At 40.7% G+C, this 13,996-nt stretch overlaps 1 protein-coding gene across 1 annotated transcript; it reads right to left on the bottom strand.

Moving 5' to 3' along the window:
• Nucleotides 1-1,129: 1,129 nt before the first annotated feature.
• Nucleotides 1,130-13,557, bottom strand: LOC139936262 (acid-sensing ion channel 2-like). The gene is made up of 8 exons (XM_071931052.1): nucleotides 12,884-13,557; nucleotides 7,004-7,565; nucleotides 6,361-6,459; nucleotides 5,628-5,778; nucleotides 4,892-4,948; nucleotides 3,078-3,216; nucleotides 2,803-2,894; nucleotides 1,130-1,576 (listed from the first exon to the last, which is right to left on the bottom strand). Exons 1-8 carry the CDS (start codon nucleotides 13,099-13,101, stop codon nucleotides 1,455-1,457), a joined length of 1,440 nt encoding a protein of 479 aa, XP_071787153.1. The 5' UTR covers nucleotides 13,102-13,557; the 3' UTR covers nucleotides 1,130-1,454.
• Nucleotides 13,558-13,996: the final 439 nt, after the last annotated feature.

The raw sequence follows: 13,996 nt of genomic DNA, 5'->3' as shown, positions 1-13,996 counted from the left end.
TTAGAGATCGCGCGGGCTCAAAGGTCCTGTTTTGTATAATCAATCTACAACACCTGGTAATTTTTAACAAGAGTCAGGGGGAAAGTATACTCTAGACTATAATTCTGTCAACACATGCTTTTATTGGCAGCTTTGTTTTCATCCAACAAACGTACCAAGTTCAACTAAATTAATAAAACTTTAATGAAAAGCAAAACACAAAAATTATTTGTTTTACTAACACCTTAACTCTTTAATAGTGCGTAAACAGTTAGCAACTGGCTTAAAATTAAGCATTTCTCTGTGGCAAAGTCGTTTAACTGCTGGATTTTTTTCAACATAGACTGGTCCGCTGTCGCAAGGGAATTCCGAACGAACCTTACACAAACGAGCCTACAGTCTGTCGTGCAGTAATACTAAATGAAACAAAGGGGCGGGGCGGGGGGGGTAGTAACTGCCAAAGCGCCAGCAACGTTCGGAATAGTCTCATTTGACTCTCGCGACGCGGGCAGTTCGGAGTTTTTACACATCACGCCAAATCGTGTAGATCCGCCCCTGGAATTGTAAAATACAACTTTTATACCATCTGTAAACTGTGAGATCCAGATAAGTTAGTTTATCCCTAATGACTAGTAAATTTGAGATAAGCAGTGCCAGTTGTCCAATGGGAAAGTTTTATTATAACGTCACAGATGGGCTCTTGCGTCACATGTTTTCCTTGAGAAGAGACAATCAGCAAGCAAACATTCCCAAATGGGTACCGTTTCATGTTTGTTTGTTTTATATATTGATGTTCAGTCATTAGTATTAAATTATTAAATTTTTTACAATTTAAAATAGTAAAATAGTAGTCCCAGTCGATATTTTACCTTCCGCCCAGGTAGGAGTTAAAAAGCAAAACAGTTCTGTTCAGAACCGAGAAGTCTCCCGAAATCTGAAAATCTGCTCCAAGTCCAAGGTAGTAGAATCATAATTATAGCAACAACAAAACAACAACAAAAACAAATTACCTGACAAGCAGACACACACTTGGTGTCAAATAATTATACCAAATATCTGTAAAAACTATTTACATAACCAAATTATATTTTTAAACATATATTTTTGTTTATATTGAAGTTTCAAGAGTTGCTGTTATTATTGAAAAAATAAATATAAAATATTTACAGACATTAGTTTGTTTCTTTTGCACAACACATTCATATTCATAAATTATTTACAAAAGCTTTGTGGGGGGGGGGGGTGTCCACCTATCACGACGAAAGCAGCCAAAGAGCACAATTCGAGGAAAACAATAACAACAACAAATCGTTTATCTTGTACTGTTGTGTGAGCCCAACTTACACACAAGATTGAAAGAAATTCGTAACAATTACCTCAACCTAGAACTTCAGTTAGTTACTGACAAGTAAAACCAGTGCTTGAAATAAATTTCGATTTTGTTTATTGCCTATAAATGAAGCACAGCTCCACACTCATTTGGCTTTCTTGATGAACCGAAACTTGTTCAAGAGGGTGATGAAGAAGAAGTCTGCCCATTCCAGCACCGTCAGTAGACTCATCCCACAAAGTAAACCCATGTAGCCACCAACATCACCTGTAGAAGATATTGATAAACATTATATAAGGCCCTTTTCGAACCCATGGCTTCGGCTTCAGGCTCCGTTCTCTCTACTCGTCTGAAGCCATGGGCACGTACGCAAAGCACGCACAATAGTTGTGCGAACGCGAATTTGACGTGAATATGACTCACACCCTCCTTTCGCAGCGATTATTCGCAAGGGAGTAGAGCAGAGTGCAACTGCTGCGAATTGTTCGTTGCGAATTTGTGACATCAAGATAAAACAGTTGTTTCGAAAAGGGGCCTAAGAAAATTTGCAATAACACCTTGGTAGATTATGCTCTTTTGAGTGATTATTGGTTTTGATAAGAACGGCGATGGACTCAACGATTCGGACAGTATACCCGACAGGATATAGTCTAGATGCAATACGTTCTTCTTGAGTTGGTAGAAAATATGGTTTTTAAAACCATAGGCCCTACGTTACGTACAAGCGCATAGATTTGTGGTGTAGAGGGTGATCTGTAAGTTGTTAAACAGCGCCCGCTAACGCTCGATAGTAATGTGCGCTGCGAGGAAAAAGAAGTGGAGTGGAGTTTAAAAAAAAAAAAACCAAAAAACCAAAAAACTATTGTACCAAGTCTAGTCAGGAGACTGTATTTCCAAACTGGGACTATGGGGCTTATGCGGTGAACCGAAGATGCCTGTCTGGCTAGGGTGGTTGAGAAGAGTGGGCAACAGGCAACTGGAAGGGGGAGTGAGGAGAGTAGTGCCCACATTTGAGCGGCTTTAGGTATGAAGACCTTAGGTCGGGAGGGGAGCACGTTAAGTGTAAAATCATCTATTTCTATTGTGGCGAATCATGGCCTAGTGTGGGTTCGATTCGCAGTCCTGACACCCCAGTGTCCTTAAGCAAGACACTTTCATGATGCTTCGTCCTTCGGATGGTGCGAAAAAGCCGTTGGTCCCGTATGTTGTGTAACGCCCGTGAAAGAAGCCAGTGCACTTATCGAAAAAGAGAAGGGGTTCACCCCGACACTGCCGGTTTCCCATCGGCAGCATATTGCGCCACATCACATTGTTAACCAGTACATGGTGCAGTGGATTAGGTCTCTTAATTGAAACGTAGTACCACATAGGCCTACCTTGCAAGAAATAATCATGTTAAACGCATTGAGCGTCACTGAGTGACAGATATGCGCCATGCAAGAAGCAACCATTATATATCAAAACATGTTTTTTTCGCCATGATTTTACAATACCTTGAAAGCTTGTCCATGTGTAAGCTTCATGCTGCTCTATCTTCGTTGTTAATATCTCCTCACAGAAAAAGTAGACGTCAAGGAAGTTCAATCTGGCAAATTAACAAGACAATAAAACATAACCCTTGTTGTGAAGGTGTCTCACTTTTTGGTGATTACAAATCTTATTGAATACATAATGATCATTCCTCTGAAAATTGTGTAACAAAAAAACAAATACCATGACTTCACCTTCTACAAGGTTAATTTATGAAAAGTGCGTTGTTTTACTTTACCTGAACAGTTCTGAAGACAAATTCTTTGAGGATAGAAGGTTGGTGTTCGGCCAGTAAGCCGTCGAGATCTTGCTTTCATATTGTGTTGTTTCACAGGCAATTGGACAGTCGCATTTAATCTCGTCTTCTAAATATTGTTCTTTTTAGGAAAACATAGAGAACATAAATATACAAAATTGTAATGTAAATTCATTAATTTAAAATTATGAATCACAAGGGAAACTGACTGGGTGGAGTCTGTTCAACCCCCAAACCATTAATTAATTAAAGTGAAAGTTTGGGATTAAATACACTGATGTGATAAAAATGCAGGCAGCAATTTTTCTGACGGCTCATATCACCGCAACGAAGCCCATAGGGTATAACCGGCAATAACTGGCAATAACCGATATAACCGTCAACAAATAAACATGTTGTTTTATGCCGAACAGTTTCTTCCACAATAACTTCGTTTAGTTATTCTATTCAATTAAATTCAATCAACTCAATACAACAATTATTTTAAAATCCCTCTAACAATCCCTCAAATGTAAACAAAGTGATAAAATATTCTAGGAATTGGGGGCATAGCCAAGTGGGTTCAGCTTGTGGTATGGGGAGTGCCCATACAAACACAATTACAGTTGAGATAACACAATACAGTAAGACAAAGCAAAGAGTACATGGTTAACAAAGACCCGGGACAACAAATTATCGTTCAATTGTTTTGCTAATACACTCAAGTTAGAATGAAGATGGATGATCACCAGATCACAGGGAAACAAGTTGTAATGATAACGTTTCCAATTTCAAAAAACACAATAATTTGTATGGAGTCGAACCCACCAGAGTCTGGGTACTTTTGGTAACACAGAACACAATATCCAAAGATTTACATTAAAGGATTTGGGTACTTTTCCAAAATGTTCCATAGATTTACATTAAACTTACAGGGCTTGAAGATAATGATAGTGGAAAGCTTCCCTTCAAATATTACTTACCGAGGTGCTGTAGTTTTTGAGAAATGAGTAAAACAATGTCATGAAAATACGTTTGTAAATGATTGAAATAATTTTCGTCTCATGAGACGATTTTTTTTCTTCATGACATTGTTTTACTCATTTCCCCAAGACTACAGCACCTCAGCACGTAATATTTTCAGGGAAGCTTTCTACTATCATTATCTTCAAACTGTGTAAGTTTAGTGTAAATCTGTGGACATTGTGTTTGTTGTCCTACAAAAGTTACATAGACCCTTTAAAGCCTTTATACACTTTCGGAACAGAAAAAAAAAGGTTCACAGATTTAAAAATAACTTACAGGGTTTACAGAAGGTAATGGTAAAAGACTTCTCTTCAAATCTTATTCCATGAAGTGCTTTACTTTTTGAGAAAACATTAAAACAACTATCAATTCTCGACAACGAGAATTACGGATTTAAAGTAAAAACATGTCATGACACGGCGAAACGTGCGAAAACGAGGGTGGGTTTTCCCGTTATTTTCTCCCGACTCCGATGACCGATTGAGCCTAAATTTTCACAGGCTTGTTATTTTATATAGAAGTTGTGATACACGAAGTGTTGGCCTTGGACAGCACTGTTTACTGAAAGTGTCCACTGGCTTTAAACAGTTTGAAGATAGTGACAGTAGAAAGCTTTCCTTTAAATATTACTCGTTGAAGTGCTGTAGTTTTTGAGAAATCAGTCACGAAAATTATTTTAGTCTCAGTTATAAGGCATGTAAAAACGTGTTTTACCAGTTATGGTAATTTACCATACGTTTGTTTTGTGTTAAAAAATTACACAAATCCTTTGAAGGCTACTTAAATCGTACCTTCATAGCGGTAGATGCAGTACACCTGTTGATAAACATTGCAAAATGGCTCGTTTCCTGAGTGAATTCAGACAAATGGATAAAGATGTGAGAAAAAAAGAAAAAGAAAACAAACAATTACAAAAAGTGGATCACTCGAACCTTCAAAGTACATTTTTATAAATTGTGCAATATTTGACACAAATGTACGTCACCATCCCATCAGACTATGTTAGTTGACCTCCGAACGTATACGAATTTAAACTTCCTCGCACCACTCCTCACATCTACATCTTGTATTGTAACAAACATTTCAAAAAGAACGTTTTCCTGACGTTTTAAACACATTTAATCCATTGAAAATGCATTGTGGATAAAACACTTCACCGTCATCCTCATACACCCACCCTCACACATTCTCAACATCCATGTGGAGACGTCTTTTGCTGCCTTCCATTGTCCCCGTTCTTAAGATTTTCCCTTAAAGACGTTGCACCAAAAAAATTCTTATGGAGCCTCTCGGTCTTAGAACTTCCCTTTTTTGGAGACTTTTTACTTTTTGTTCTTCTTCTTTCTCCTTGTTCTCCAAAAATTACCGAATTTGAGCACACCCGAACCAGTCTACGTTAAAACTACTTGCAGCGCCCTCTTTGAGATATAGACAACTTTGTTTCTCTCCATCGCCTAAATGAGACCTTCCATTTCGTTTAAACTGTCCCATCCCCCATGACTTTCCAGGAAACAAAATGTAACCTACCAGGCCATTTGTAGTCACGGCAACCACATTTATCTACAACGTAACGGACCTTGCAGAGAAAATTGCATGCTGGTACTGAATAATTAAATGAGTAATCTGTGAATTTGGTGTTGGTGCAATTATCTTTAAAAGGCGCCGGAAGACTGCTTATCTGATGGAAGAACAGAAACAGGTCGCATGAAATCATATTTTGGGTTTAGGAGAGAAGAACCCTACCAGAGCAGGATTTGAACCATCGACCGCCGTGGGAGACCGCCAACATAATACGGCTAGATTACTGGGAGTCGTGGCTGAGCGGATAAGATAACTGAAATCAGGCCCTGGTGTCTCTGTTGAGCAGAGTTTGGGTTCGGTCGACACTTGTGTCCCTGAGCAAAAGATGGTTCTTGTGATTGATTTAGCTTAGTGGACTACATATTTGGAAGCACTGGGGTCGATTTCACAAAGGTATTCCTAACTTAGGACTAGTCCTAAGCAATGCTAAGAGATAGGACTGGTCCTAAGTTAGGACCAGTAACTCATCCTAACTTAGGACTGGTCCTATCTCTTAGCATTGCCTAGGACTGGTCCTAAGTTAGGACTACCTTTGTGAAATCCACCCCAGGCTGTATACCCCTTGTACGGAGCTACAGGGGGTTATGTAAACGAATTGATTGTCGCAATTTCCGCTCACAGAAAAGTAATTTTGAACAACTGGGGAAGTAAGAAAATAAAAGATGAAATTATGATATACCACTTTCTGTCTCACTGCAACGGACGTTTCAAATCCTGGTGATATCGAAAAAGCAAGTTCTTTGATGATTGGTAACTCGCCTTGTGGGTGCAGTAAGACCTGAAATAGAAAAGATAAAGACGAACGTCTTACAGTTATACTAAATTCCTCGCAGTGTGCAATAGTTGCCTCTAGCCTTGTTTAGGGCAAACTTGCATTGTGTCACCACATAATATTGTTACTAAGCAGCTATGATTGAGTTGCACTGAAGTTTAGATCAATCATAGTTCTTTGTGAAATCGACCCCAATGTACAAAAACGGTTTACCAAAACTAATCCTTAAAACCAAAATTAACACTTTTGAATGAAGAGAAAGAAACAGCAATGATTATCGCATTGATAGCGTGGTTGAAAGTGGTATGGTTTGTGTCACACAACCAGACGAATATTCTCGCCCAGACCCCAATTTCATGAAGCTGCTTAAACACATAAAAGTTGCAAAGCACAGCAATTCTATGCTTAACATCAACGTTACCTGCTAAAATACCAAGTCACATGTACAATTTGTGACTGGTATCTTGCTCATTTCTACTAAGCAGGAAATTGTTAAGCAAAAATGTCTGCTTCATGTTCTATCACTCGTAATTATGACTGATTATCTTACTTTCATTCCTGCAGCAGTGGTCTCACCAAATGTATACAGGTTTTGTTGAATATTTAGACGCAGGAAAAGTCCATTTTTGCTACCCGGATTATGGACCGTCAGTATATCTTTCTCATCCACAGGATCATTGAATGTATAACACACGCCTTGGTCAAGAACACGTTGGGTAAAGTTGAGATGAGAACACGGTTTACTCCTCCATTTGCACTCGATGATCATGTCTTCAATTTGATGAGATGCATCTTTCAAAATTTCAATGTTTTCGATATCTGTTTTGTTTTCGAAAACGTCTTGTAGGGGTGTTGTGTCTATGAGCGTGTCAGCAGAGTGAGCGGAGGCCCCACCGTACACTAAGGCCAGGGTCTCGATGGCAGCTTTGGGCAGCGACCCATCCCGGAACTGGTTGTAATTACATAGAGTAACGGCTGGGAACTTGACGTCAGTGAGATAGTTAATTGATATTGATGTGATTTCATCATGCTGCCGGAGTAAGGTCACTGATTCCATCAAGGAAATTGTAAGCCATACTATCATCCCAGCCACAGCCATAAGCCAAATCAATCTGCAAATAAAGCAGAATTTGTTTTGAGAGAATTTAGCCTTGATCAAGGCGCTACAGCCAGCCGCGACCCGCAAAATCCCAGTCCCAATCACTGAATTCCACCAGCGCACCCCCATACATAACACAGTGCATAATACGTGTACAGCGTATGTACACTCCTATACCTACTGTACATACATCAATGGGAAACTACACAACCATACACAAGTCAATGGGAAACTACACAACCATACACAAGTCAATGGGAATTGACACAACCATACACAAGTCAATGGGAAACTACACAACCATACACAAGTCAATGGGAAACTACACAACAATACACAAGTCAATGGAAAACTACACAACCATACACAAGTCAATGGGAAACTACACAGCCATACGCAAGTCAATGGGAAACTACACAACCATACGCAAGTCAAAGGGAAACTACACAACCATACACATGTCAATGGGAAACTACACAACCATACACAAGTCAATGGGAAACTACACAACCATACACAAGTCAATGGGAAACTACACAACCATACACAAGTCAATGGGAAACTACACAACCATACACAAGTCAATGGGAAACTACACAACCATACGCAAGTCAATGGGAAACTACACAACCAAACGCAAGTCAGTGGGAAACTACACAACCATACACATGTCAATGGGAAACTACACAACCATACACAAGTCAATGGGAAACTACACAACCATACACAAGTCAATGGGAAACTACACAACCATACACAAGTCAATGGGAAACTACACAACCATACACAAGTCAATGGGACACTTCACAACCATACACAAGTCAATGGGAATTGACACAACCATACACCGGTCAATGGGAAACTATACAACCATACACAAGTCAATGGGAAACTACACAACCATACACAAGTCAATGGGAAACTACACAACCATACACAAGTCAGTAGGACACTTTACAACCATACACATGACAATAGGAAACTACACAACCATACACAAGTCAATGGGAAACTACACAACCATACACAAGTCAATGGGAATTGACACAACCATACACCGGTCAATGGGAAACTATACAACCATACACAAGTCAATGGGAAACTACACAACCATACACAAGTCAGTAGGACACTTTACAACCATACACATGACAATGGGAAACTACACAACCATACACAAGTCAATGGGACACTTCACAACCATACACAAGTCAATGGGAAACTACACAACCATACACAAGTCAATGGGACACTTCACAACCATACACAAGTCAATGGGAAACTACACAACCATACACAAGTCAATGGGACACTTCACAACCATACACAAGTCAACGGGAATTGACACAACCATACACCGGTCAATGGGAAACTATACAACCATACACAAGTCGATAGGAAACTACACAACCATACACAAGTCAATGGGAAACCACACAACCATACACAAGTCAATGGGAAACTACACAACCATACACAAGTCAACGGGAACTGACACAACCATACACCGGTCAATGGGAAACTATACAACCATACACAAGTCAATGGGAAACTACACAACCATACACAAGTCAATGGGAAACTACACAACCATACACAAGTCAATGGGAAACTACACAACCATACACAAGTCAATGGGAAACTACACAACCATACACAAGTCAATGGGAAACTACACCACCATACACAGGTCAATGGGAAACTACTCAACCATACACAAGTCAGTAGGACACTTTACAACCATACACATGTCAATTTCAGGTTCATCGACAGCTCTATGTGGATCAGCGCAAACGTGTAAATGACATGATGGACCAGGCCAAACAAGATCACTACAGGAAAGAGCTCGAGGGGGCTGACACCAAGACAGTCTTCAAGAAGGTAAATACTCTTTTGAACAAACCTGTCAAGACTTTACCTACCTACGATTCTGCTCAGGTACTTAGCAACGGATTTGCTACATTCTTCGCGGGTAAAGTTGCCAAAATTTATGATGGCATTGAAATAGAAATAGAACTGGCTTATTCTCATTCGATCCCTGAACCACAGCAACCTCGAACTCATGAACTTGCCTGCACAATGTCCGAGTTTGATCATGTTACCGCGGTTGACATTTAGAAATACATCATGAAGACTCCAGCTAAATCATGTCCGCTGGACCCAATACCTACATGGTTCATCAAGCAGAATGTGCGCATGTTCGTTCCCGTCATAACTCAGATTGTCAACTGCTCTCTCAACTCCGGCACCTTCCCAGACTCTCTGAAGCATGCCATCATCACTCCTGTCATCAAGAAACAATCTCTTGATCCAAATGAGCTAAAGAACCATCGGCCAGTATCCAACATCACTTACCTGTCTAAAATCATTGAGAAACATGCCGTTGACAACATTGCTAGATACTTGACTGTTAACAACCTCGGAGAGCCATTACAATCAGCATATAGGCCTGCACATTCCACCGAGTCTGCATTGCTGAAAGTCAAAAATGACACCATGGAACTTGTTTCTAGGCGCAAAGGTGTGTTTTTGGCCCTGTTAGACCTCAGTGCGGCATTTGACACCGTTAACCACCGCATCTTGCTAAACAGGCTCGCGGATGAAATGGGATTGGAGGGTAATGTGCTCAAATGGATTGGGTCCTACCTTTCTGGAAGAACAACCAGTGTATGTATTGACGGCTCGTTTTCTCAACGTCTTGACTTGAAATATGGCATACCACAAGGATCGATAGTGGGCCCCCAACAGTTCAACATCTACACCACTCCAATTGGCAACATCCTGCGTAAGTACAACCTTCAGTTTCACATCTACGCAGATGATATACAAGTGTATTCTTCTTTCGACCCCGGCAACCACAATTCCATGATATCTGCACTCTCACAGATGTCGACATGCATTGATGAGATCATGTCTTGGATGATTGTCAACAGGCTCAAGCTCAACGAGGAGAAGACCGAGTTCCTTGTGGTAATCTCTGATCACCTTAAGCACCTCCTGCCTGCAGTGACTCTCCGTATCGGTACCAAGATCATCCAGCCCTCTGAGAGTGTGCGCAATCTCGGTATTGTGTTTGACACTTCCTTGAGTATGAATGCTCAAGTAACATCTCTGTGCAAAGGTCTCAACTACCAGATGCGCAATATCTCTAGAATCAGAAGATTCCTCGATAAGGACACCTGTCATCTTGTTGTCCGTCTTCTGATTCTTACCAGGCTTGACTATGATAATGCCTTGTTGTTTGGGTCCAACTCAACAGACATACAGCGACTCCAACGGCTACAAAACTGGGCTGCTAAACTTGTCTGTCGTGCCCAAAAGCATGACCACGCCACACCATACTTACAAGATCTTCACTGGCTGCCGATAAGGGAGAGGATAACCTTCAAGATCTTGGTTTATGTGTATAAATGCCTCAACAACACAGCTCCTGGCTATTTATCCTCTTGCCTGTCTCTCCATCGGCCTGGGTGCTCAAGTCTACGCTCAGCATCCGACACTACTCGCCTCATGGAACCTAACTCAATAACGCTTCTTAAGTCGGCCTCAAGTCGCACATTCTCACATTTTGCTCCACACACCTGGAATGCACTCTCCCCCTCAATTAGGAATTCCGACTCTCTTCGAACATTTAAGAAGTGTATTAAACATTCTCTATATCCTATCTAATGCGCTGCGTTCTTGACGTAGTGGCGCTATATAAATCCCCTATATGTATGTATGTATGTATGTAATGGGAAACTACACAACCATACGCAAGTCAATGGGAAACTACAAAACCATTCACAAGTCAATGTGAAACTACACAACCATACACAAGTCAATGGTAAACTACACAACCATACACAAGTCAGTAGGACAGACACTTTACAACCATACACATGTCAATGGGAAACTACACAACCATACACAAGTCAATGGGAAACTACACAACCATACACAAGTCAATGGGAAACTACACAACAATACACCAATCAATGGGAAACTACACAACCATACACATGTCAATGGGAAACTACACAACCATACACAAGTCAATGGGAAACTACACAACCATACACAAGTCAATGGGAATTGACACAACCATACACAAGTCAATGGGAAACTACACAACCATACACAAGCCAATGGGAAACTACACAACAATACACCAGTCAATGGGAAACTACACAACCATACACATGTCAATGGGAAACTACACAACAATACACCAGTCAATGGGAAACTACACAACCATACACAAGTCAATGGGACACTACACAACCATACACAAGTCAATTGGAAACTACACAACCATACACAAGTCAATGGGAAACTACACAACCATACACAAGTCAATGGGAAACTACACAACCATACACAAGTCAATGGGAAACTACACAACCATACACAAGTCAATGGGAATTGACACAACCATACGCCAGTCAATGGGAAACTATACAACCATACACAAGTCAATGGGAAACTACACAACCATACACAAGTCAATGGGAAACTACTCAACCACGCACACGGACGTGGCATGATTGCTAGCAGTAATACGTCATTCTCAATCGCGCCTGTAATTGGCCAATGTTTAGAATGACATGCCCAGATCATGCACGCCCTTTTATCGGAATTCCGATAAAGCTGTTACAGACCCATCAAGGCTGTTGTTTGAGCCACGTGTGCGAGGTTGAAAGTAGAAAGACACGACCGTACTCACGACTTCGCTATACTGTTCTCGCTGTACTATTTACTGTACAAGGTACTGTATACAAGTACGTTGTTCGTGTATGTACAGCGTGCAGACTGCCGAATTGTGCCGCGCCGGGCCGGGGCACACTACGCCAACAGCCTTGAGTCAAGGCTAGAGAGAATTAGGCGTTTGGGCCGGGACTTTAAAGTTAAAGCTTCGATAATCGAATCTTGTCAGTGCGATGCATATCGCAGAAATATTTCTATATTTATTTATTGATTATTTTTAATTTTATTTTTTAAAGGGTTCTGTGAGAGTCGTTTTATCAAATGTGGGCCATTTCAAGAGATTTAAAATGATGTATTTGTTATTCATGTAGGTGCATTACTTTTTGATATATGATTGTCCAAATAAAAGTTCGCTAACCCATGTTTTTACCGATTACGTAACATTTTGGATCTGGAGGTTTCGGAAGGACTCCAATCAGCGCACCAAAGTTAATTAGAAGAAAACAAACTTCGTTCAGACAAAGATATGTTTCGTTCAAACGAAACCCCTTTTCCCCCTTGTTCCCCGAAACCTATGCATGGTATAATGTATCTTTGAAAGCTCTATAAATGCTTACCAATGTCCGACCAAAACTCTAACCTTACCTTCTAACAATATGGTTGGAACTATTGGTAATGTAACGAATGCCGTGGAATGTTGTAGCATCTCCGAACTCCTGAAACACCTCCTTAAATTCCCGCTCGTCTTGTTTCACGTCTGCTACTTCCATCTTGATGCGTTCAGAGACAGTCTTCAAGCCCGTTACACGACCAGACGGAACCTCATATTCCTCGAGAGCCCACTGACTTTTAGTGAACTCCATATTATATTAGTTTTATATCACTTATCCACACTGAGGAGTTGATGAAAACGCGACGGATTAATCACGGACTCAACCAAAGGAAACGATGACTAGAGCAAGCACGTAAGTCGAAACGTTGAGACAAACAAAGAACTCGATCCGCTGTAGTTAAGTTAATGAGTATCCTCTATAAGCTTAAGTAAAAGTATAAGTCCAAGCCGAGTTTCTACCTTCGGACCCGGTAGAAGTTAAAACGCATGATAGTTCTTTTTAGAACTGAGAAGTCTCCAGAAATTAAACAGTCAAATCCGCGGTAGTAGAGTTTAAAGCAAGACAGTTCCCTGGCAAATAGACACACACACGGTGACATAGAAGGTACCGATACCGTATTGAGTGAAGTCAAACTGCCCCCAAATACACTTTATCGGTATTGAAAATCTCGAAAGAAAAATTAGATTGAAAAGATAACACCACTGACAGGTCTTATCAGTTTATCAGACTGCGTGGTCAACAAGAATCTATAAACCTGCCGCAAACTGATCCTTTCTAGGGATATATCACAAATTCACTTAAGAAGTGGGTACCCGTACAATTATACAAAATATAAATAATGACCCTTGTTACATTACTACGAAGTCTGGAGGTTGTTGACGTTGCTCGTGTTTTATTTAAGACATAAACCCCTCAGCGAGAATTAAGATGCACATTGAAGCTTAGTCTTGGTGCAAGACGTTTCTCGTTTCCCTTTCACGCACACCGCGTCCAATTCACAAACAGCGCCCGCACCGACTCAATCACCTGACTTAGTCTACTCACCGCCCCGGAAACTCCGGGGCGGTGAGTGGACTATTAGTCAGGTGAGTAGGTTCGGGCGCTGTCGGTGAATTGGCGGCGGTGTGTGTGAAAGGGAAACGAG

The sequence above is a fragment of the Asterias amurensis genome, chromosome 4, assembly GCF_032118995.1.
Source record: "Asterias amurensis chromosome 4, ASM3211899v1".
NCBI classification, from domain to species: domain Eukaryota; kingdom Metazoa; phylum Echinodermata; class Asteroidea; order Forcipulatida; family Asteriidae; genus Asterias; species Asterias amurensis.
This window is presented reverse-complemented; position numbering and strand designations above follow the sequence as displayed.

Coding starts and splice junctions, on each gene's coding strand:
- LOC139936262 (XM_071931052.1), bottom strand. CDS start 13,101: ATGGAGTTCACTAAAAGTCAGTGGGCTCTCGAGGAATATGAGGTTCCG. Junction 3,217..4,891: donor CTGCATCTACCGCTATGAAG/GTACGATTTAAG, acceptor TTTCCTAAAAAG/AACAATATTTAGAAGACGAG. Junction 1,577..2,802: donor CACATGGACAAGCTTTCAAG/GTATTGTAAAAT, acceptor TATCTTCTACAG/GTGATGTTGGTGGCTACATG.